This window comes from Macaca mulatta, chromosome 1 (genome assembly GCF_049350105.2).
Source record: "Macaca mulatta isolate MMU2019108-1 chromosome 1, T2T-MMU8v2.0, whole genome shotgun sequence".
NCBI classification, from domain to species: domain Eukaryota; kingdom Metazoa; phylum Chordata; class Mammalia; order Primates; family Cercopithecidae; genus Macaca; species Macaca mulatta.
In genome coordinates, this window is record NC_133406.1 from 54,885,119 (window position 1) to 54,909,981 (window position 24,863).

Consider the following 24,863-nt stretch of genomic DNA (forward strand, 5'->3'; position numbering starts at 1 on the left):
TGAGTAATTTCCTTATTGTTTTCCATAAAGGTTGTACTAATTTACCCATGAACAGTACATAAGAACAGTGCATTCTTTTTTTTTTCTTTTTCTTTCTTTCTTTTTTTTTTTTTTTTGAGACAAAGTCTCACTCTGCCAGCCAGACTGGAGTGCAGTGGCATGATCTTGGCTCACTGCAATCTCCACCTCCCAGGTTCAAAGGATTCTCATGTCTCAGCCTCCTGAGTAGCTAGGATTACGGTGGCTGCTACCACGCCTAGCTAACTTTTGTATTTTTTTAGTAGAGACAGAGTTTCACCATGTTGACCAGGATGGTCTCAATCTCCTGACCTCAGGTGATCCACCCGCCTCGGCCTCCCAAAGTGCTGGGAATACAGGTGTGAGCCACCATGCCCGGCCAGAACAGTGCATTCTTTGTATAACATATTTTCTCAACCACTTATTTTCTGTGATACTTTTTTTCTGTATCTTAACAAAGTGTTATTTTATAATCCCTTAAGTTAGCTCCATTATCATGAATCTTTTGAGTGTGAATGTTCCCATTCATTGTGTCCAATGTCTGCCATGGCAGTGGGTTTCTAGTTTGATTCATAGTTTTAAGCTGTGTGAGCTCATCTTTGGTAGAGGTTGGCTTCCATGGGAACCATTTGTGAACTGTGAATTGTAGCATTTCCACATGAGAGTTTAGTTTCATCTCAGTTCTCATTGATTTCTTATTTCTGAACTGCTCTTTTCTTTTTTTTTTTTTTTTTGAGACGGAGTCTCACGCTGTTGCCCAGGCTAGAGTGCAGTGGCGCGATCTCGGCTCACTGCAAGCTCCGCCTCCCGGGTTCCCGCCATTCTCCTGCCTCAGCCTCCCGAGTAGCTGGGACTACAGGCGCCCGCCACCGCGCCCGGCTAATTTTTTGTATTTTTAGTAGAGACGGGGTTTCACTGTGGTCTCGATCTCCTGACCTTGTGATCCGCCCGCCTCGCCCTCCCAAAGTGCTGGGATTACAGGCTTGAGCCACCGCGCCCGGCCTGCTCTTTTCTTTATTTCCTTCTTTCTTCCCTTCCTCCCTCTCTCCTGCTTTTTTCTTTCCTTTTGTCCTTCCTTCCTTCCTTCCTTCCTTCCTTCCTTCCTTCCTTCCTTCCTTCCTCCCTCTTTCCTTCCTTTTCTTTCCTTTGTTCCTTCCCTCCCTCCCTTCTCTCTCTCTCTTTCTCTCTCTCCATTCCAAAAGTCAAGAATTGTCTATCTCAATTGGTTATTTTACTTTATTGCTGTTGAGCTCACTTACATATTTCTTACTTGGGAAGGATGGTTTTTGCTGTTCCTTGTATAGGTGCCCTTATCTATATTCTTCATTTTTATGAATGACATTAATAATATCCCAAATGCCAAAACTCAATACCTGATAAAATTAGTTTTCATGTTGCCTTATTCTCTATATGTCTTTAGATATATCTAGTTTATTGCTGTTTTGTTTTGTTTTATCATCCCCACTGTCTCTGCTTTAGTTCAGTCACTTATCATCTCTCTTGTGGACAACAGCAATATCCTTTTCTCACTGGTTTCTGTGCTTTCCATCTGCCCTTTTCCAACCATTGCTACATTGCTGCTAGATTTGTCTTTCTAAACACAACTCTGAGTATGTGAATTCACTACTTAAAACCTATTAATGGTGTGCTTTCCTCATATTGAAAATTAAACTTGCTTGATTTTGTGGATTTGCTGAGTCTTATTTCCTGACATCTCTTCACACCTACGTTTCTGCAATATCAGAATATTTCTAGTTTCTTGATTTGCCCAACTGCTTTAGGCCTCTATTCCTATATAATATCCTTTTCCTGTAAAACTCTTACACTTCAGTCTTGCCCTATTTATTTCTTATACCCCTAGTTTCTTCATGCTGCTATAACAAAATTTAGACTGGGTAATTTTTAATAACAGAAATTGATTTCTTATAATTTTGGAGACTGAGAAGAGCAACATCAAGGTACCAGCAAATTTGGTAGCTGCCAAAGGCCTGTTCCTCTTAGAAGGTTCCTTCTGTGTGTCCTCATGTGGTGCCGGGGCAAATAAACTCCCTCAGGCTTCTTTTATAAGGGCAGTAATCCCATTCATGAAGGTTAGGCCTAATCACCTTTCAAAACTCCCCACCTCTTGATACTATCACATTGGGGATTAGGTTTCAACATGTGAATTTGGGAAGCGGGGAAACCTTAGACTACAGCATACCCATACTTATGCTTGAAAATCAACGTAAATACTACTTCTTTTTTCTAAAGGAATTCCTGACTAGCCCAAATCTGACACATGGTACCCATTGACTCATTTTTATAATGGCTATATCCACTTAATTTTTTATATTCAAACTCCATGTATATAATTCCTATAACCATTCTTTGTATAACATATTCTCTCAACTACTTATTTTCATTGACACTTTTGTCTTTTGAAAAACTAATTTTCTTTGTTTCTTTGATTGTGACACTCATAAACACACCCTAACAGAAGGCTTTCTAATACCATCAGATTTTTTACCTGAGTCTATTCACTTTTTTTTCCAGTCTATCAATTGGCCTTACATGTTATAAATTCCTTAGTCTTGGGGTTCATTGTGGAGGCCTCTTTAGGACGAATGGAGATCAAGTTGGTTCAGTGTGTAGATGTCCCAGAATGGTATTGTTGCAAAAGGCATGAAAGAACACATAGGAATAAAGATGAAAAGAGACTTCACAAGATTTATTGAAGAACTAATGTTCTAGAAATCATGGGAAGACTCTGGTCCTAATGTTGATAGTGACCCACCAGACTCTGAGCACACAGAATAATTGCTCTGCTTCTCAATTCTCCAGTTGACAAAACACAGGGATTAGAGTAGGGAGTTAATAATGCTTCTGTAACCTGAAATTCTTTTGCTCTTATTGTTAAATTGCCCAAGTTAAATTATTTGCATGAGAGGAGGAAAAAATCTTTAAAAATAATAATTGTCATGAATTCTATAAAAATTAAATAATTTTAAAAGGATAAACCCTATTTTAGCAAGTAAATCTGTGAGTATGTGAGAGAATAATGTTAATAAAAACCATTAAGCTGACTATCAAGATATTAGAGACATGGGCAGAAAACATAAAGACTTCAAAATATATGTTATATAGTTAAACATCTGGCAGATTTATAAAGCTTTGTAAAAATCAGCCATAGAAATTGCATTTTAAAGAGTAAAAGTGAATAGTTTTAACAATGGGAAAAGGCTCTGTACTAGCACTAACATCAATTAGAAAATAAAGCATTCTGATTTTAATTAATGGATGTTTTCATGGTGTCTAATAAAAATATAATTTTAAGGACTTCAACAATTTAATCTGAGAAAATATCGTTGTATTTAAAACAAGTGTATTTTTTAAATAAGCAAACATGTTTACATTCATCAATTATAGTAAAACAAAAGCTCAAGAAATCCCAGAGCATATAATTTCATGAACCAAGAATAAAATGAGCTCTGGGCTTATGGACAAGATCTAGCCCTGAATAATCTCCAGAACTCTGTTCATTTTATGCAATAGTTTAAGTTTTATTCTGTCTTGGCCCAACTTATAAACAACAGAAATCTGAGTTGTGGGAATATAATTTATGAACAGAAAAGATTACTTGTCTGTGAATTGTGTTCTGAAGATGAAAGTAAATATACAAGAACATACGGTATTCCGTTAAAAGTTGCCAGATCATAATTATGTGGCAAGACAGTTATCAGAAATTAATCCATCTATTGAGATCGATTGAAGACACTATCCCAATGTAGGCCCTTTTGAGGAGACAGCATTAACAGAAAAAAACTCATAGCAAAGGCTTGAGGGGGGAAATGAATCCAATCCAGCCTGAAAAAATCTGCACCAGGTTTGAAAAATCACCCCATCCTCTGGTGTAAGTGATGCTAAGAAGCACAAACTGCTTTTTGAATCTAAGTCCCTGTGTTTTCTGTGAAGGAGCTGTAAGTGGGGTGGGACAGAGATGGCACCTGGGGATTCTGAGGCACCCGCTCCTCTCTGAGACAGACAGGGATCAGGAGCCGGATTGGGACCAGACCACCAGCAACACACCAGAGGATGTTCTGTAAATAAGACCATGGCACTTAAGAATATTAACTACCTTCTCATCTTCTACCTCAGTTTTTCACTGCTCATCTACATAAAAAGTAAGCATTTCCCACTTTGGGCATTTTTTCCTGGTTTATTTCTGGCTTATTGTATTTCTTACAAACAATGGATAATGTTACATGTTCTATAAAATACAATGCTAAAAAGGAAGTTTTTATTTGTTTTTTTAAGTGTCATGTGTTAAAGAAATCAGTGATACCAGTTAATGTGAACAGTCAATTTTAAGATTCTATGATTTCCAGTAGGTATTCAGGTACAGAAATTTCTTTGTAGTAGTGAGCTGGAGAATGAAATGGTCACATAGACGAGAAGATATTTTGTTGTGTTTACACTTTTACAAAATAGATTTAGCCCTTACTGATTGATATCCTTTAAAAGGAAGTTATTCATAAGCTATATTTCATTTTATTCCCATGTACTATATATTTATCTTCACTTTTAAATAACTCTGTATTGCAACATTTGCTCTCATAATCAAGGAGATAGTCTCAATGTTTCCCAGAGAGTAATGGTTCAAAGTGTTTCTTTCACCAGAGAAATGGGCTTTTACTGTTATGTGTTTCTGTTTTATAAATGAAGATATTATTTTCCACAAACTTCCCCAAATAGAAACAAGAGCAATGTTTCTGAGATAATCTTGTCAGTTCTATGGCAGGATAGAAAATCAGAGGAGACCAAATGGCCCCAGCAGTGTGTTTATGAAGGACAGTAGCTATTGAACACGTTTAAAACGAAGACAGGGAGAGTGTGTGCTTGTCAAAGGGGCCATGTGATTTGTGTCTGTTGAATCTGAATATCAATAAGGCAAAGCATAGAGCAGCTGCCGTTGAACAAGACAACTTGGCATTAGCACACAGTGTTGTGTAATCTGGGTCACCTTCTGTGGCTGCACCAGTGAGATTGTTACTTGTACGGTTTACAGTTGAACATATATTAGAGACTGAGTGAAGAAAAAAGTAAATGCTATGGGTAGGTAGCTGATGGCAGGTACAGAAAAACCAACTCAAACTTTAAACAAATGATCAGTAAGATACGTGACTGCAACACACAGGCACAAAGGAATTTTTTCAGAGATATATTTGTTAAGGAGTTGTTATTTAAATAGTTATCTACCCTCCTTGAAACTTAATGTGAGCCCCAGGTAATGAGGAATGAGGAAGAGAAGTGCTGTGTTTAGTTGTGCAGTTAGGAAGAAAAAGGGAGAAAAATAAGACATAAGATGAATGTGAAGTGACTTTATGGTGTGTTTTATGGCAAAGAGCTTTGTCATTCAATGCAATATATATGAAAATTCCTACAGTTTGCTGCAGTTTGTTTTAAAGGAAATGAATATGTGATATCTTTAATTAAAAAGATAATGACTATGAATTGATACTTACATATACATCATTTGTTTTTGCTCTCTTTGAGTAGGTAATTTTGATAGATTCTAAATACTTTGTAATTATTTGATTTGTTCTCCAGCACAGTATTGTTACTCATTTAAAAAAGTAAATTTGAAGTCTCATTTTCTTCAGCTTTTAAGTAGGTAGACTTTTGTCTGTGTTAATATATTTGTTGGCAAGATATAATCATATTGCCTTCCCAATCAAAACATGTAATTTAGACCTTGTTAGTTGAGTTTTTCTTTCCTACCTGACTTTAAAACATTCAGCTATCTAGCATCAGCCTTCCTTTCTACTCTTATCACCTAGTATTCTTGACATAAATTCTGTGTTCCAGACAAGTGAATAACATAATATATAGTAGTAAAAATTGCTGACATTGTGTTAAGCATTTTCTATCTCCTATATGTAATTTACTTCTTGTAACAACCCTATAAGATAGATACTATTATAGTAATTCACATTTTATAGAAGATGAAACAAAGATTCAAGTCACTATACCAGTGTATCTCAAACTTTGAGGCAACTCAGACAGCTGGAATGCCTGGTTAAAATGTGTAGCCTCTCAAGTCTAGCCCCAGGTACTTAGTGTCTTTATAGTAGATCCTGGGAACCTATAATTTAATTAGCTCTTCATTTCAAATACAGGTGACCAGAAGTTCTGACCTACACAATAAATCTTTATTAGGAACCTACTACATAATGATGCTAGGAATCATCAGAATAGTTAAATATAAACTATATTTAAATATAATATAAACTTTATATTTATAATATAAAATTTATATTTAAACTTTAAATTTAAATATAAACTATATTTAAATATAAACTATATTAAAAATAACTATAGTTAAATATAAACTATAGTTAAATATAAAATCTTTCTCTTCAACGAGATTATTTAGGAGAAAAGAGAAACAATATGAGCTTTATAACTGTTGTTCACTCTTACACACATAATAACCCTGTCAAGTAGAATTTATTATTAATTCCATTTTGCAGCTGAAAAAACTGAGGCACATAGAGGTTTATTAATTTGTCCAAGGCCATACTGCTAGTGAATGGTGGATCTGGAATGTGAACCTGGAGATCTGGCTCTGGAGTAACTTACATGTAGTTACTCCCATGAAGTGATAATGCATAAGGGGTTTAAGACACTGCTTGGAACATAATAGCAAACAAAGAAATGTCCATTATCCAGGTACGGTGGCTCAAGCCTGTAATTCCAGCACTTTGAGAGGCTGAAACGAGATCACTTAAGCTTAGTTCAAGACCAGCCTAGGCAACATAACAAGACCTCATTTCTACAAAAAAAATATAAAAAATTAACGGGGCATTGTGATATGTGCCTGTAGTCACGGCTACTCAGGAGGCTGAGTCGGGAGGATCGCTTGAGACAGGGAGGTCGAGGCTACTGTGAGCGTGATCCTGCCACTGCACTCCAGCCTGGCAAAAGGGCTACATCCTGTCTCAAGAAATAAAAAGAAAGGGATAAATAAATTTCAGTTATTAATATCATATTAGTTGAAGGAATCAATGATTCTTCCTTTGAACTTTGAAATATGTTCCCTTAAATTTAAGAGACAATAATCACCTCCAGTTCCATACTGTATTTTGTATCTAAAGTTCTGCCTTGCTTAGCTACCAGGGGAATGCTGTTTTTGTTTTCATCAACCTTTATGTCCTTCCAGTTGAGGACATGTGACATGAGGAATATTAGAGCAGAGTGCAGGAAGTGACATTCACTTTCTGTTCCTGAGCAGGTAGACATTCTCCTAACTTGGAGTGGCAATGAATGTGTCCTGATTGTTTTCATACCTGTTCCATGATTTTGCAAAACTGGTTCTAATGTGTGGGACCAACTAAATTTTAATAATTCAAGAAGAGCTATTATTTTTTGCTTCTGATGTATTAAAAGAGAAACTTATTAGAGGGAGACTCTCCTGTGATCCATTATTCGGAGACTGTCTTAAATAATGAGAGTACTTTATAATAAACTCTTTTTGGGACCTCAATGTATGAATCTGTCCTGAAGAGTTTTAAAGAAACAACCATGCCATGAATTAGAAAAGTAATGTCTATGTCTCTAGTCCTTTATATTTGGGGGAAAACTGAATATTTTCAATGTAAATGCCACATCTGGATTAATTTGAAAGTAACTGTTTTTATCTACATTTAAAGTATGATCACAACATGTAAATAAAATGTGGTTGGACAAAACTACTTTAGAGTTACTAGAACAATGTTAAAGAATTTAGGGTAGCATCCAGTCTTCTAAAAACCATTAACAATTGTTAAGTAATTGATTTGAATGGAGTTATTTTAAAAAGTACTTTCTAATATACCTAAAAGAATGAAGAACAAATAGAGATTAAATAAGAACTAACTGAATTTGCTTAATAGGTCAGAGAAGGTTGATGTTAATCATTAGGAAGTAATCACATACTCTTAAAATTCTACGTGTGTAGAAACATTGAAAACTTTGATCTTCACTGTGTAAGTTAATATCCTTGCAGCAGCATTTTGTAAAGTGCCTACCTAATTATTAGTGTGAGAAAAAGGTATCCTTTTGCTTCTTCATAAGTGAAATAATCTCATCAGTTTACAATAAAATCGTCACTACTCCGTGAAGGTTACCCAGGGTTTCCTACATCACACAGCAGAATTAACTCTGGCTTCTTTTGTTAGATACTTCTCTTAGGCAAATGAGATTTTCTAGAGAATTGTATGCTTTCTTTTTCATCATTGATGATTTTCAAAAATTATAATTCGTGGTCTCACAATATCAAATACTGAAATTCAAATGGACAAAAAAAGTTAGAGTGAGTGTTTAAGCAAATTGTGGTACATCTATATAGTGGAATATTATTCAGTTATAAAAAGAAATGAACCATCAAGTCACAAAAGCACATGGAGGAACCTTAAATAAATATTGCTATGTGAAAGAAGCTCGTCCAAAAAGGCTACATATTGTATGATTCCAATTTTATAACATCCTCTAAAAGAGAAAACTATAGAAGAATTATCAGTGGCTGCCAGAGAATCAAGACTGCAGAGAAGAAGCACAGGGGACTTTTAGAATAGTAATTATTCTGCATAATACTTTAATGGTACATTTGTCAAAATGTACAGAATTTTACAGTACAAAGAGTCTACCCAGTTGCATGCAAATTTAGAAAATCATTTAGGAAATCAAGGAAATCCCAAGAAGTAATTCAGACTTTGACACAACAATCTAACTGCATTATAAATGTATGAAATAATCTCACAGAGGGGTTGTGAAAAAAAACTGTTCACCTAAGTAGTTTATGTAAATTTCCTTAGATATTACCTGACGTGCTTTCACTGTTCTAGTATCCCATCCAAGATATCACAGTACATTTTGCTGTCTTGTATTTTGAGGTTCCTCTTGGCTGTGACAGTTCCTCAGGCCTTCCTTGTTTTTGGTGACCTTGAAGGTTTTGAGTTCTGGCCAGGTATTTTACAGATTCTCCCAATATTGAGGTTAGTTTTACGTTTTCCTCATGGTGAAACTGGAGTTATAGGCTATTAGAATGAAGACCACAAAGGCAAAGGGTTATCCTCATAACATCATATCAATAATATTATCAATGATTTATACACTCAACATGATATGTGACTGCTGATATTGACCTTAATCACCTGGGAGGTGATGTTATCAGGTTTCTCTGGTAACTGTAAAGTTATCTTTTATTCTTCTCCATACTGTACTCTTAAAAAAGGAAGTCACTATATTAGCCCACACTTAAGAAGTTTGGAGTTATGATCACTCTCCTGGAGGGAAAAATTTACATAAATTATTTGAAATTCTTCTGCATAGGAGATCTGGCTCTTCTCTTTCATTTATTTATTTATTCAATGGTTTATTTGTATCAGTATGAATTTATTGACATTTATTTTATACTCTGGGTTATAATTCAATACTACTTTATTTTGTTACTCAAATTGTTCCAGCTTTGGCCTGTGGGAGTTCTTTTCAGTTGACTCCTATTTTCTTTTGACATACTCCCCATCAATGTGGGGTGCTTTTTTAAAAAGGATTTTCTTCCTTTCTGGTGCTACAGTCTGTTTCAGACTGATCTTGTGTATTTCCTGACCCAATCCTACCATAAACCACCATTTCTCCAAGGAGCCCTGTTTCCTTTTATTAGAGAATGGTAACCCAAACCAAGATCTGGATGTCAGGTGTGCTTGTTGCTGCTGGGGTGTCAGGTCTTTTAGGCAATCTCAGCTGAAAGAGCACAGAAATATGTCTGTGTACTAGTCTATGTATATACATGTTTCTATAAATATCTCTACATGTAAATCTGTGCTTGTCTGTATTAAGCCAAATATGAGTTCATATTGATGCCTCTAACTCCATTTTCACATGGATCATTCTAGCTGTCTCCCCTTGCTTGTCTATAAATTCCAGTTCCAACAGTAAGAAACCTGATTTCCACTATCTGCCATTTATTCACTTGTTTAAATTCAGTATACATATATAGCAGTATTAGACTGTTAACCCATACTCCTATGGGAAACAACTTTATCTGTTTGAGTACAGTACTTATACCTATTTCCTTTTGTTTTTAGTTTTTCAGAGTCTTGTTTCCAAAACTATTTAGGTGAACAGTTTTTCCCCAACCCCTTCTGTGAGATTATTTCATACATTTGTAATGCAGTTAGATTGTTGTGTCAAAGTCTGAATTACTTCTTGGGATTTCTTTGATTTCCTAAATGATTTTCTAAATTTGCATGCAATTGGATTGACTCTTTGTACTGTAAAATTCTGTACATTTTGGCAAATGCACCATTAAAGTATTATGCAGAATAATTACTATTCTAAAACTCTCCTGTGCTGCTTCTCTGCACCCTTGATCCTCTGGCAGACACTGATAATTCTATGTCTCTATAATTTTGTCTTTTATAGGATGTTATAAAATTGGAATCATATAATATGTAGCCTTTTTGGATGAGTTTCTTTCACATATCCAAATTTATTTATTTAAGTTTCCTCCATGTGCTTTTGTGACTTGATAGTTCCTTTCTTTTTATTACTGAATAATATTCCATTATATAGATGTACCACAGTTTGCCTAAACATTCACCTACTGAAGGACACCTTTGTTGCTTTCACTTTGGGGCTATTGTATTAGTTTCCTAGGGCTACTGTAACAGTACTACAAACTGGGTAGCTTAAAGCAACATAAATTTATTCTCTCATAGCTCTGGAGGCTAAAGTCTGAAATCAAAGGTTAGAAACACCTTGCTCCCTCTGAGACTCCACTTGGAATCCTTACCTGCCTTTTCCTGGCTTCCAGTGGTGTCATTCAGTCCTGGGTGTTTCTTAGCTTGCAGCTGCATCACTCTAGTCTTGCCACTATCATCACATGATGTTCTCACTTTATCTGTCTACCTCTCTTCTAGTCTTCTTCTAAGGATATCAGTCATGTTGGAGTACATTTACCCTAATGATCCCATCTTAACTTGATTTCATCTGCAAAAACCCTATTTGCAAATAAGGGCACATTCACAGGTACTGAGGGTTAGGACTCTGACATAACTTGGGGACACAATTCAACCTAAAACATCTACTATGAATAAAACTCCGATATGTGATTAAAAAAAATACTTGGTTAATACCACTTTTATTGGGTAAAATTGGTTTACAATGGATTTTTTTAACATAGTTTAAGTGCTCAATAAATATTTGTGGAGTAAATAGTTGTTATGTTTCAAGAAACATGATATAGATATCCTTGTATTAACATGTGGTAGAAGAAAGATTATGCTAAACAATGTGCCCACATTGTTCTCTTCTTTTTCCCCTTCTTTACACTGTCCCTACCTTTTAAATATTCAGCCTTTCACTTTGAATTAAGTGTTCAGAAATTTCCTCCTATGTAAATTTGCCCTATGAAATTAACTTAGAGTCTGATCAATATGTAAAATAGCACTAGATTTAGGTGTAAACATGCTTTCATATTTCCTCATGACAAACAGTTTAGCTGTCTTCCATATTTGAATGTTCAATTCTTTAACCTACTTTTTTCACAAACTGCACTCTTACTTAGGGCACCAAAAGATTACTTTGCTTTATTATTGATTCAAAAAGTGATTGCAAGTTATTTTACTCTGCATGTGTTATTTGTTGTGTTTATTAATAAAATATCATCTTTTATTTTATTTACATATTTTTGCCTTAACAATAAACAGTAAAATTTCTGAAAGGAAGAAGGTACTCAGTCATCTAGTATTAGATCACATTGGTTGCTATGGTTAGCACTCTTTATCTGTCATCTAGTGTCTTCCTAGTTTAATGAAAAGTAGTGATTCCTTCAAAGTTTCGATGCAACATGTTAAGTAGATTGTCCTATATTTCCTGGTTTTTGTCTTCAGAAGAGTTCTATTAAAAGCAAAATCCAAGGCAGTGTACTTTTAATAACAATAGTATGGAATACAGCAGTATGAGATACAGTCATGCTGTATCCCATTAGCATGACTATTTGGAGTTGAATGGTTTGGCTGGAACATAAATTTTACTGATTTTAGAGGTAACCAAGGTAAAGTTAGTTGTCCCTAGCCTTAAGATAGGACAATTAACAAATATTAAAATTTACTTTTTTTTCCGTAGTTTTTTTATTTACTGATTTATCCAATACATATTTATTGAGGGCCGTAAGTCTATATATCTGACAATGTTCTAGGCTCCAAGGGTGCAGTAGTGAACAGAAGAGACCACAATCCTTGATACTGTGAAATTTGTACTTCAGTGGCGTAAGACAGACAAAACCAAATAAATAAGTAAATCATGTAATTGTGAGCTGAAAAAAAGTGCTATAGAAGAAAGCAAAATAAGAGTAGCAGAGAGCAGCTAGACCGTGAGGATATCACAGTGAATAATATTTTGACAAAGAAAATAGCAAGTGCAAAGACCCTGAAACAGGAGTGTGCCTATAGTGTTTGAGATACTGTAAACTGTCCAACATAACTGAAGTGGATTGAGTAAAACAGGGCAAATTAGGAAAGGTGTCAGGAGTTTTACTATAAGTATCTCTCATTCTTACAATCAATACATATTTCTCATTCTTACAATACTACATAGTAGCTATTAAGCCCATTAGGACACCTTAAGCAAATGACAGCCTAGGGTATGTACTAAAAACACAGCTACAAGGGAATACAACTAAGATTTAAACCAAGTTTGTCAGATTCTAAACCTCCCACAAGCTCACATCAGCTTATTTATTCCAAAAGATAAACACTGAGGAATTTAAGAGGCCAGTTATTAAAGCGTTGGTGGCTTAAAATCAGCCACACTGGAAGTAATTTCATCACGGAATTTGGCAAACACTATAAATCAGGGTTTGGGAGGTTTTTTTTGCTTTTTTTTTTTTTTCCAAAAAAACCGTTAGTCCTAAATAATAAAAGTTTTCATTCTACCTTTAAAATTTTTTCAAAGTAAAATGTTTATAATTTCAACCACTATCCCACTCTTGTGACTAAATCTGCCAAGGCAGGAATGACTGATATGTAACCTAGATTAACCTCATTGTGTAGTCCTTTTGGTTCTCCACGTAATTGTCCTGATAATTCCCAGATGGATGACTCTTTTCTCTACATTCTGAATTCTTGGAACCTTTAAATACTTATTTTACTTTAGGCAAATTAGTGAGAGCAGAGTGCTAATGAGGCTGAGTTTATGGTTCAATCTCAACACAATTCAGTTTGCTTTGCACAGAGACCAGCTCTGTACAACAAGTAATTATGTCTGGTCAGATGGTCTCAAATTTGTAGTTTTGAATACAAGGAGAGAAAATGAAATTACCTCAACAAATTAAGCAACACCATTGAAATAATCAGTTGTTGGTTTGCCGCAATAACTTTTTCACACAGGTGATGCATTCTTATTATTGTGTTTCTGTCTTTAATTTTCCTTATCCATTATTCTTTTAATATAGCTGAAGAATAAATATTTATATTCAGCATTAATTTTTAAATGAGTAGTGTCAGTGAATCCAGATTCTGGCTCTGGCCCACAATTAGTTATGTATCTATAAATGCATCATTTAAACTTTCTAGGTCTCTAATTTCTCACTTGTAAAGTGAGGGGGTTATATTATCTAATTACCACATTTTTTCAAGACCTACATTTTATGATTTCATGATTATTCTAATTGAATAGTAGACATTGATGAGCAGAGTGTTTTTAGTGACCTCACTCTACATGATCCAGCTTCCACTAGGTTATATTGCAACAAAAAACAAACCCAGAGTCTTAGTGTTAAAACAACAAGGTGCATATCTTGTTCCCACCACATATTGCGTGCAAGTTGGCTGCAGCTCTGCCTCATTTGTATGGTTCATTGCTATAGTGAATGTTTGTTCCCTCTCCTCAAATGAATATATATATTGAAGCCCTAATCTCCAAAGCGGTGGTATTAGTGGGTGGGGCCTTTGGTAGGGGATTAGGTCACAAGGGTGGAGGCCTCACACATGGAATTAGTGCCCTTGTAAAAGAGACATTCCTTACTCCTTCCACCATGTGCGGACACATGGAGAAGATGGCCCTCTACCTATGAACCAGAAAGTTGGCCCTGGACAGACCCCATATCTGCTGGTGCTTTGACCTAGGACTTCCCAGCCTCCAAAACAAGAACGACAACAAAAATTTTCTTGTTTATAAAGCCACTTAGTCTATGATAGTTTGTTTTGGCAGCCTAAATAGATTAAGACATTCATTTTAGGACACAATCTGAAGGGGCAATCCCCTTTAGAGAATGCTGTTTTAATGGCAGAGGGAAAAGGGTAATGGAGGAAGTATATAATAGCTCTTAAAAGCTTCAGCTTCGCTTTGACATACCTCAGTTTGGCTCACCTTTCATTAACAAAAGCAGCTCATGTGGCTAAGCCTGACATCAATGGACTAAAGTCCATATTCAGGCGTAAAATATTTGGAACAAATAATGTTTTCTACTCCATCTTTTTTCTTCTTTCCAGCTTCCAGGGATCAATTTATAACAAATTTCTTTAAATAACCATTAAAATAAATATTAGAAATTTAAAAGACTTGACAAAAATATTATTTCAGCAACTATATATTAAGCAGTTAAAATGAGCAAGGTCCACTGTTCTCCAGGCATGTACACTCTAGTGGGGTGGGCATGTGTGAAAAGGCTGTACAGACATTTTTGCCTAAGAAAATCATCTTACTTTTTAAAATGATGTCAGAAGTCTGTGCATGGATCTGGCTACTATTTTCACATGTAGATAGAGGTAGAAATTTTATTCTGAAAAATAAAACTAGTCTTATCTATGAAGAAATGTTTTCCGGAAGAAAATATAATCAAGCTTGCTTCGAAATTATTAGCCCTAATGAAAGTAGTTATATTTTGAGGTTAAGGTCAACTTAGATTCGGCAAACAGCATACATAGTTTGTAGATTAGGAATTCCTATTTCTCTCTAACCTCATTTCACTTATCGTTAGCACCTATACCAGAGGTTGGGTAAGGAAAATGAAATGAAAAATGAAATGTAAAGCTTTACATTTTATGTATCAGTGCCTGAAAATTACATCAAACACAGTATTGCAAGGAGCTACTTAATACTTTCACAGACTAGGATCCTTAAAAGAAGCCTTCACAGCCTACCCATTATAGTATCAACTGTATTTCTACAATTTATCCTAAAGTAATCATAAAATAATTAAAGCATTACTTTCTGTAATTATAAACTCAATTATAGATGTAAATATAAATTGCGTTCTCTTCACTAACCTCATTATATCAAAACTTTCTTTGTTTTCTGGCTTTTTTTTTTTTTAACAACCCCTCTGTGGAGCAACTGAAATCAGGAAATATATGTGCTGTTTAATTCTTTCTGCTCAGCTGCTTCAGCTAGCAGGCTAGCTATATGAACTGCTTGAAGTTCAGAATAGCTCTAGAACTAAGGCAAAGTTTGCATAAACGTAGTTTTTTCTGTAGGCGGGGAAATATGCAATTGTGTCTATATAGAGGGACTCAATGTCAATAGTGAAAGCAGCCCACTGCTCCCTACCCTTTTATTCTCATATTCTTTGTTTTTGGAGATAATACATCTCTAAAAGTTTTTTTTTAAATTAGAGTAGTCTATGATTCATGCTTTCCTTGCCTACCAGATACAACTAATCTCTGTTACCCAGTTTCTCTATGTCAGACATTAGGCTGAATGTTTTTACAAGTTTATCTCATTTAATTCAAACCTTGTGATGAAAATTTTATTATTTCTATTTTGCAGAGATATCTAAGGCTTGGAGTGCACAAGTAAAGCCACTGAATTGTTGATTTAGATGCTTAAATTATTTTTTAATGTGAGTAGTTTTCACAGAACCATATCACAAGGTCAGAATTTGGAAAAACCAATGTCATTATTCATAAGACCATGGACAATTTAAAACTTTTGGTCCTTCTGAATTAAATAGCCTTTTATAGATACAGCATGGAAACTCTGCATCCAGACTTTTGGCTTTATGAAGAGAAGCATTAATGTAAATATAATTGTTAATCGTAAATCAGAAAAACATAAGGGAGAGAGATGCAGTGAAAAGATCGTCAATCAAGGTTGTAAGTAGGTTCCATCTGTGAATAATAATCTATTTCTCAAACAATAAGAAATACAGGTTTTAAAGATAATTTAGCATGTATTCATCACCAGCTACATGTGCTGCAGGTATAATTTCAAATATCAACATACTATATACCCTCAAAGGGAATTTATTGTGTGACAGATGATAGAATTTCAGAGAGCCATGAGCTTTGGGAATAAACTGGCTTTAAAAAATCCAGATATCATACCAAACATGTATTCTATCAAGTACATTTCTTTAAGGCATTTTTTTAAAAACTCTAAAAGGTAGTAATTCATACTGGAATTGCTTAAATGATAGATTGTCACAAAAATATATTTTATTAGTTCTTAGGGTCAGTTGTAGTCCTTGCCATCAATATAACTATTTTTTTAAAGAAGGATAATTTTTATTATGTCCTTTTCCTAGTGGATATTTCACTGTTAATTGTTCATGGCTGGTAAACTAATATTTATGAAGACTCAAACATTTATTTAATTCACTATGCTTTTGTTGTTTCCTGACATATATAATCATATTTTGTAAAGTACATTGGTCAGTGAGATTATATATATGACATTGGATTAAAAAATTTAATGTGTAAAATAAACACATCGGGGGGGGGGCAGTCATTTAAGTGATAGGTTTCTGTGCTCCAACTCCTGATGCTATGATTTCATTGTTCCTGCGTTGTACCAAAATATCAATTCAAAAATAAGTCTTATGTAATTGTGATGCATGTCATTTACAGACTAGGTTTTAAGAGACACTAATCCATAAGTTAACAAAATGAAAGTTGGTAGATGATTGATTCTTAAAGTGTGGCAAAGACTGGTGTGAGGGAAAAAGTGGAAAGAGCAGAAGAGGGAAAAAGGGAAGAAACAATCAAGGGCACAGTACATTTGGGACTTAATAGAAAAATGAAACAGGGAAAGTGACGTGAGATGAGGGCGTATTGGCAGTGTCCACATAATTAAAGGCTTTAAATGCTATAATTAATTATCTTATACTAGAGTTTTCTTGTAGTCAGAGGTTCCCAAATGTTTTCACATTGTGGCCTGTAGAGAGAGGATAATGTCTGTGCACCATACTTGCTCATGTAGTCAAGACTGTTGACAACCAGAGGTGATCACTTGGTGGCTTTTGCAGCTCTGGCACCCTTTAGCCTACTCTTCACATGTTGGGAAGTGCCATGAAGCAGGTTTGAAAGCCACTGAAGGATTTTAAATAGGAACCCTGGTGTGCTCAGACTTGGCCAGAATGAGAAGGGAATAAAGAAGGGTAAGCAAGGCTGTAGTTAGAGAGACCTAGCATGAAATGATGGAGACCTCAAACAGTGTGTTTCTGGTAAGGGCGAAGCAGAGTGGGCTTAGATACTTCAGGGGAACATTAACTTATTGTTTAATGAGAAATGAGTGACAGCAAAAGGGAGGATAGTGAAGGATGACTTCCAGGCCCCTAGTTTATGTATCTTAACAGTGTGGCATTATCTAAAATAGTAATGCACAGAAAATGTAGGATGAATTGTTACAATTTAAATCTCTTTATTTTGAAATATCTGAGGTACATTCAAGTGAATATATCCAGCAGGTAGTTGGATATATCCCTCCAAAGTTCAAAGGGGAGACCCAGTTAGAAGATAAAGAGTTGGGTCCTTACTTATAAATTCAGTAACTATCATCAAGTCCATCCTGTGGACTACTTATTAGAATAAGAAGAGAGAACACAAAAAATCTAGAGAGAAGTTCTATAAAATGATTTTACACTGTGGATTCAAGGCTTAAATATGAGTATTCCTACTCATTGGTCCATTAACTCTTCTAGGAGAAATAGTTGAAAATGAGAGCAAAAAATAGCATGTAAAGGAAGCCATATGTTATATATAATAGTGAAAAATTAGAAATAACCTTAATGTTATTAATCAAATTTGCAAGTTTATACTAATAAAATGTTTGAAACATAAATTGTGTTGCTTTGAGATCAAAGGAATAAATATAATCCAGTAATCGAAAGTAAATTAAAGCAATTTAAATACTTCCTACAGTCTCTTAAGAAAGACACACATATACACACATATACAATCAGAATATAAGGCACAGAGAAATATTCTTTTTCCATTTTATGTTCTCAATATCTTGTAAAAATATTATTTCTCCATTGTTATGTTCTCAATGTCTCTCACTACTTCCTAAGGTCTAATGTCTGAAAAAGGTTGGACCTTTCTCTTGAAATTCTCATAGGTTCTTTTCTTCTCTCAGAAATAAATCTCTACTCTTTCTTATATAAGTCCCCTCTCCTAGTTTCCCAAATTTTGTTTATTTCTTTCTAGTTGTCTTGATTCTGCATCACAAAAGCCCAGGAATAAAGTTAGTGAAGATATATTTTTTAATATAGGTGTATGGAAGATGAGCGAACAGAGCCAAATGTACTCCTGTGGGCAAGGAAGGGGGAGAGAATCTCAACACTTACTCAAAAGGTCATTTTTGTTTTCCATAAAGGTTAAGCAAAAACAGATAAATAAGTAAAATAAAATAAAAATAAACACATCAGGATGTCAAATCTTATGTAATCTATAATATGCAATTTGTCATGTAAAAAATATGCTTGGAAAAACCAAAGAAAAATGCTGGAGGGAAACATTTTAGAATTTTTTTTTCCTATGTTTTTATGGGGAACAGATGGTATTTGGTTACATGAGTAAGTTCTTTAGTAGTGACTTCTGAGATTTTGGTGCACCCATCATCTCAGCAGTATACACTGAACTCAATTTGTAGTCTTTTATCCCTCACCTGGTTGCCACCCTTTTCCCCTTGAGTCCCCAAAGTCTATTGTGTCATTCTTATGCCTTTGAATGATCATAGTTTATCTCCCACTTATGAGTGAGAAGATACAATATTTGGTTTTTCATTCCTGAGTTACTTCACTTAGAATAATAGTCTCCAATCTAATCCAGGTTGCTGCGAATGCCATTAATTTATTCCTTTTTTTTTTTTTTTGGCTGAGTAGTATTCCATCATCTGTCTATCTATCTATCTGTCTGTCTATCTATCTATCTAGATATACCACAGTTTCTAGAAATTTAATAGCAATTATCACTGGGCTTCGAAATTACAAGGGATTGCAATATTTTTCTTTAATCTTGTTATAGGTTCTACGTTTTCTATAAATAGGCAAAAAACCTTCCATAAACATAAAACAGGATATTATTTATTTTAAATTAACTTTATTTTAAAAATAATTTAGTTATTCAAACAATAAATTTTAAGTCACACAGCTACTAACAGAAGTAGCTGTATATAGACAAAAGTATTAAGTAAATATTCGCTATTTTTAAATATCAAAAAGTTATATTAGAAAAATACCAGTTTCAAAAATACTCAAGAAAGGATAGTTTATTTCAATTATAAGCTATGTGTGTTTCAATCATTTTACTTAAATTCTAAATTCATTTTACTTAATTTCTTACCTGCAAACTGGTAATAATTATTTTAAACTGCATAGGAGTGTTGTATGAAAAATGAATGTGTGACACTCTACTATGTCTTAACTTGATTTGATCGACAGTCAGACTTGAGATTCACAGTAGACTTCATCAAGCACCAATTGTACTTGCCTTGAATAAAATGTGTAGGACCAGTGTCATAGCATGCACAACGACAACACAACAGAGGTCTCATGATTCTCAGACACAGCCTTGGATGTCCCAGTCATTCTGCACCCTGGGTGTGTGGCCACAAGGAATAAAGTTGATTGAATACAACTTCAGCTCGGGAAAACCATCAGCTCTGAGCTCCTCCCTTCAGTTTTTATATCAAGCCATGTGTATGTGACTGAGTAATCACATCTAATCAGGTTTATGTGATTAGCCCCATTTCTTCAGGGCAGTTCCATTTCATTAGTTCCCAATTACTCGCTAAACAACCTTGACAATGAGTTACACACGCTTAATCGTTTCCATGGAACTCTCATTTCTCTTGCATCAATATAGGAAAATATCTAACTATTCCTCAGTTGCTGCTGCAAATCAAAGGTCTAGTCTTCAGGCATTTCCAGAGAGGAGGCCAAAGAAAGAGCTGTTAGTCCTTTTTTGGTATATAAAATGCTCAGGATAGTGCCTGACACGTAGTAAGCAAACAAAAACCTCACAGAATCATTGAATTTGTTTTTTCAAAAGTGGCAAATAAAGTGTGTATTCTGATACTGTAATTTAAATAGAACAAAGGAATCCACTGCTTGGTTGTAATATCTTTTCTTCATTGATAATTTTCAAAATGATTGTTGCTAAAATCAGAGGTTATCCCTATGCCTCTGTCAAATTCCTTTCACATCAAATAAAATTAAATCCTATGATGTCCTTGAAATCATGTTGTGTTACAGGTCAGTGGTTATCACAGATGACTTTAAATATTCATTACAGGAATATTGAGGGATGATGGCAAGTCGTGGTCTTGAGAGTCATTGCTGACTTAGGCTATTGGAGTGTGAGTTGGTCATTAAACTGTGAAGGATCATTCATATCAACACGAAAGTCCCCTTGATTAGGAAGTTACCTAGTTGGTAACTAAGAATATTGGTTGAAGGAAGTGAAAGGGTAGTGAAAAGAGAAGTTGGTCCAAGAGCATGGCTTATAAGAGGATTGTGCAAGAAGATGGTAGTTAACTACTTTTTATAATAAATAACCATGAATTTGGGGGTCAGAGAGTGAAATAGAGAGATGATGGGGACAGAAATAAGGGATAAGAGAATAGATGAGGCAACTTGATAGAAGACCTCACCCTTTAGAGAAAAGCCAGTAAAATACTCCTCTCAGTGGGATGTACAAGATACTAGTCACAAGAATGTCAAATTCTCATTTTTAACACATCAGTGTTACTGCTTATAAAGCCTCTCTGCATTGCCAGATCTTCAGTTCAATTTATTACTTTTATAGTTTTGGGGAGTAGAATGGTAGCAAATATTACAACTGGGCTATGAACAGATATAACATGACTCACATTGGCCTCTCTGTTGAAGTCAATGTGATAGAAACAGCTGTTCTTGAGGCACCGCAGTCCAGATGTTTGATGTGGTGACTGACAGCAAAGTGAGGTGTAACCTGTGGTCTGGTGAAGCATTCTGTGCAGCAGTGGAGCACAGGTGGATGACTCAGGACACTAAGCTCCTTCTCCCATATTTACCAAAGAAGGCCATGCCAGGGGAAACACACATGCTGATTAAATAATGAAAGAGAATCGTCTGGATAGAGTTGAAACATTCTCGATAAATATTAATTTTTAACCATTACTAGTTAATTTATTTTAGTTATTCTCTGAATTTGAGCAGAATCTCTTTCTCCTTTTTTTAATTCCTTGGGCTTGTGTGTGCTCTCAAGACTTAGAATGTGAGGTCACAATGTTTCCTGTGATACAGACTTGAAAGAGTATATAGGTCTTTCTCTGTACTCATTGTAGCTCAGTACTATTCCTAGCTTCTTAGCCCCTTCATGGCTTTCTAAAGGAAGGAAAAGCTAATTATTGGTGTTTCAGGACTGGGAAAAGCCAAGAAAAAAGGGATTTTTTTCCCTTCCTGTGGCATCAGTTTGATAGCTTGTTTTCTAGATAATAGAGGGAAGGTTACCTATCAAAGGGCACAGTCTTTTTCCAATAGCAATAGTAACAACCTCATTTATTGAGAACCGAATACCTAGAAACTCTGAATCTTACAAGACTTCTTCAAGGTACCTGTTATCTATACTTTAAAATAGCACACAATTATTCTCATGGAAGTTAAGTGATTTGACAACTTGACAAAGTGAGTGACAGAGCTAGAACAGAATTAAAACCTCTTGTTATTCCCACTAAACAACCTATAGGTCTTGATAACCACAGACCTTAGAAAACTAAACATTTACTAATTGTTTATTTGTAATTTATTTTCCTAATAATAATGTAACAGATTTCAACTTTCTGTCCAAATTATTCTAATTACTAAAAGGCCTATACACCTGTAATGAAACATGAATTTTGAAATACACTTGCACAGAATATAATAAAGTTTTCTTAATCTTCAGTACTAATGTAGGTGCTTGGTGTCTGAAGACCACTGGCTACCTTGGATGACCTCTAAATGCACCCTCCAGCTCTGTGATTTTATCAAGAAATCACTGACATAGTTACCATATTTTGCATCATAATTTCATAAAATTTTTGTTTATATCTGTAATTTAATGCAAAGCCATATGGTTATCAGAAATAATGGATATTTAATTTGATTATTTAGGCTTTTGAGTTATTTTGTTTCATTCAAGGGAAAAAGAAAAACTTTTGAATTCTATTAATTTTCTGCTTCATAGAGAATTAGACATTTATAAATAAAAAGTTCATAACAGAAGTTCTCAAAGTAAACTTAGGTTGATAGATTCATTTAATGCACAATTCTTATATACGTGTGAAATTTCAAAAATTCATATTTGTGTCATATATTCATAGGTCACAGGAGAGGTAAAATGAGTATCTGGAATATGTCCTGAATATATAAGAAAATAAAGTAATATGTTACATTTTAGAAATCAGAAAGGCAGAATGTGGTAATAAAGGGTTTAGTTTGATAAGCCGTAAGGTGAGAACCATAAGTGGTTCCGGCCCTTGGATATGCAAAATAGTTTCACCTACTGTAACCTGGCTAATATATTGCTCCTGGTAGCCTGCTGCCACATCCAAAATTTTCTCCTCAGAGTTTGTCATTTTTGTGAATTCAGGCTCTTCAGAATGTTTCAATTACAAAAAGACGATTTTACATTAACCCGTCAACATAGATTTACTTTCAGTTTCCTAACTTAAAGTAGGGATTTGAAACAAAAAGAGCTAAAATAGGTCAATGGTGGAGAGTTTGGGGGAGATTGTGAGCATATGAAATTGATGATGGTGGTCTTTGTAACAGCATCCCTAATTCACCCCACAGGGGCATGGAGGCACTGACTTCTTGCAAGGGAGAAAGGCACTAGGGAAAGAAGATGGTGGAGACAGTAACAAAGCAAAATTTTCTCATGTGCAGTTTATACAAGGATGGCTCACAAATAGAATTATTCTACTCATGAAGGAAAAAGAAATACACCAAACCAAATGATCCACCTGAAATTATTTCCTCTTTAGCTACCCAAACAGGTAAAAAGAAATCCATACATTACATTTTACAATTTTATTCTGAAGAAGTGTCCACTTCTGAGCAAGATGGAGTAGGTGGGACTGGATTCACCCTCCAGCCTGAAGCAATAAAAAAAAAAAAAAAAGAAACCTGGCAACACATACAAAACAATGATTTTCAAGGCATCAGCTATCAGATAATGAAGAGTAGTCATCCCTAAGAAACAAACAAGGTGAGCCCTATTGCTTGAACTTACGACCATGAAAGAGTTTCCAGGCAACAGTACAGGGAGAGGGATTCGTGGAGAGCCAAGTGTTTGAGGAGACCTAGACAGATGAAATTCACGGGACAGAGCACCTGAGAGGAGAGCTGCACAGAGACAGACCAGAGATCTGCAGAAGCTTCCTTTTAGCATTCGACTGAGTTTATATCAGCACATGCATGTGAGGAAAGTTCCCAAGACCTGGGAAAGAATAAAGCTGAAATGATTAGAGATAATAATGCCCAGCACTCATAGATGGTTAAGAATTGTACCTGTGTCCAGTAGCCAGACTGAATAACTTCATGATTTATGAAACATTTGGTAGGATATTGCTTCGGTAGTTACAAATATTTTCCTCCAGATTCAGTATGGTCTTGTGCTGCTTAACAAATCTTAAAAGCAAGACCTAAAAGAATCAAACTGTTTCTAAACAACTGCATTCCAGAACAAAGATCAAGAAGGCATGCATAGAAACAGGAAAATAAGACCCAAATGAAGAGAAAAATCAATCAATCAAAACAGATCATAAATTGGTCCAGATGTTAGAATTACCAGATAAGGGCACTAAAACAGTTATTACAACTGTATTCCAGATGTTCAAAAAGTTAAGTAGAAATACGAGATATGAGAAAGATTCAAATCAAACTTATAGAGACAGAAATTACAAGGTATAAGATGAAAAGTACATTGGAAGGGATGAATGGCAAATAAGATGTTGAAGAGAAGGTTAGTGATTTGAAGATATAGCAATGGAAATGATCCAAAATTAAACACAAAGAGAAAAAAAGGATTAGAAAACAAAGCAAAGTAAAGCAAACAAAACACCCCCAAAACTGTGACAACTTTACAAAGTCTAAGACATGCAAAATTGGACTCCCTAAAAAAGGGAGTGAGAATAAAAGGTTTTGAAGAAATAATGGCTAAACTTAAAACAGGATGAAAACTATGAATACATAGATTAAACAAAGAAAAATATCTTGAATTTCCAGGCACCATCATGGGGAGAGTGATCCATGGAAAGCCTAATGTTTAAGGAGACTCAGTCAGATGAAATTCCCAGGACAGAGTACCTGAGAGGAGAGCTGCAAAGAGACAGACCAAAGACAGACCAAAACAAAACAAAACAAAACAAAACAAAACAAATAAATCCCAAGCACAAGAAACACACAAACGAAAAACCATACACATTTTCTTTCTTAATTATATCTCTTGCTTTTCTGTCATTCTGTCAATAAGCAGGAAATGTTTTCCTGAAATATAATTATCTTCTCTAATTCTTGAATAATATTTTCTTTTTGAAAATATTTTGTCTGTCTTTTTTCTTCTATGGAAAAGTTGTGCTCTCAT

The 24,863-nt window shown here is 34.9% G+C and overlaps 1 protein-coding gene across 2 annotated transcripts in view; it reads left to right on the forward strand.

Moving 5' to 3' along the window:
• Positions 1 to 3,941: 3,941 nt before the first annotated feature.
• The window catches only part of CRB1 (crumbs cell polarity complex component 1), a 207,904-nt gene continuing 186,982 nt past the window's right edge, over positions 3,942 to 24,863 (forward strand). For both annotated transcript variants that reach the window (XM_001110912.5, XM_001110878.5), the window contains exon 1: positions 3,942 to 4,178. In XM_001110912.5, coding sequence (XP_001110912.3) covers positions 4,109 to 4,178 — 70 coding nt within the window. In that variant the 5' untranslated portion in view covers positions 3,942 to 4,108. The remainder of the gene's footprint in view (positions 4,179 to 24,863) is intronic.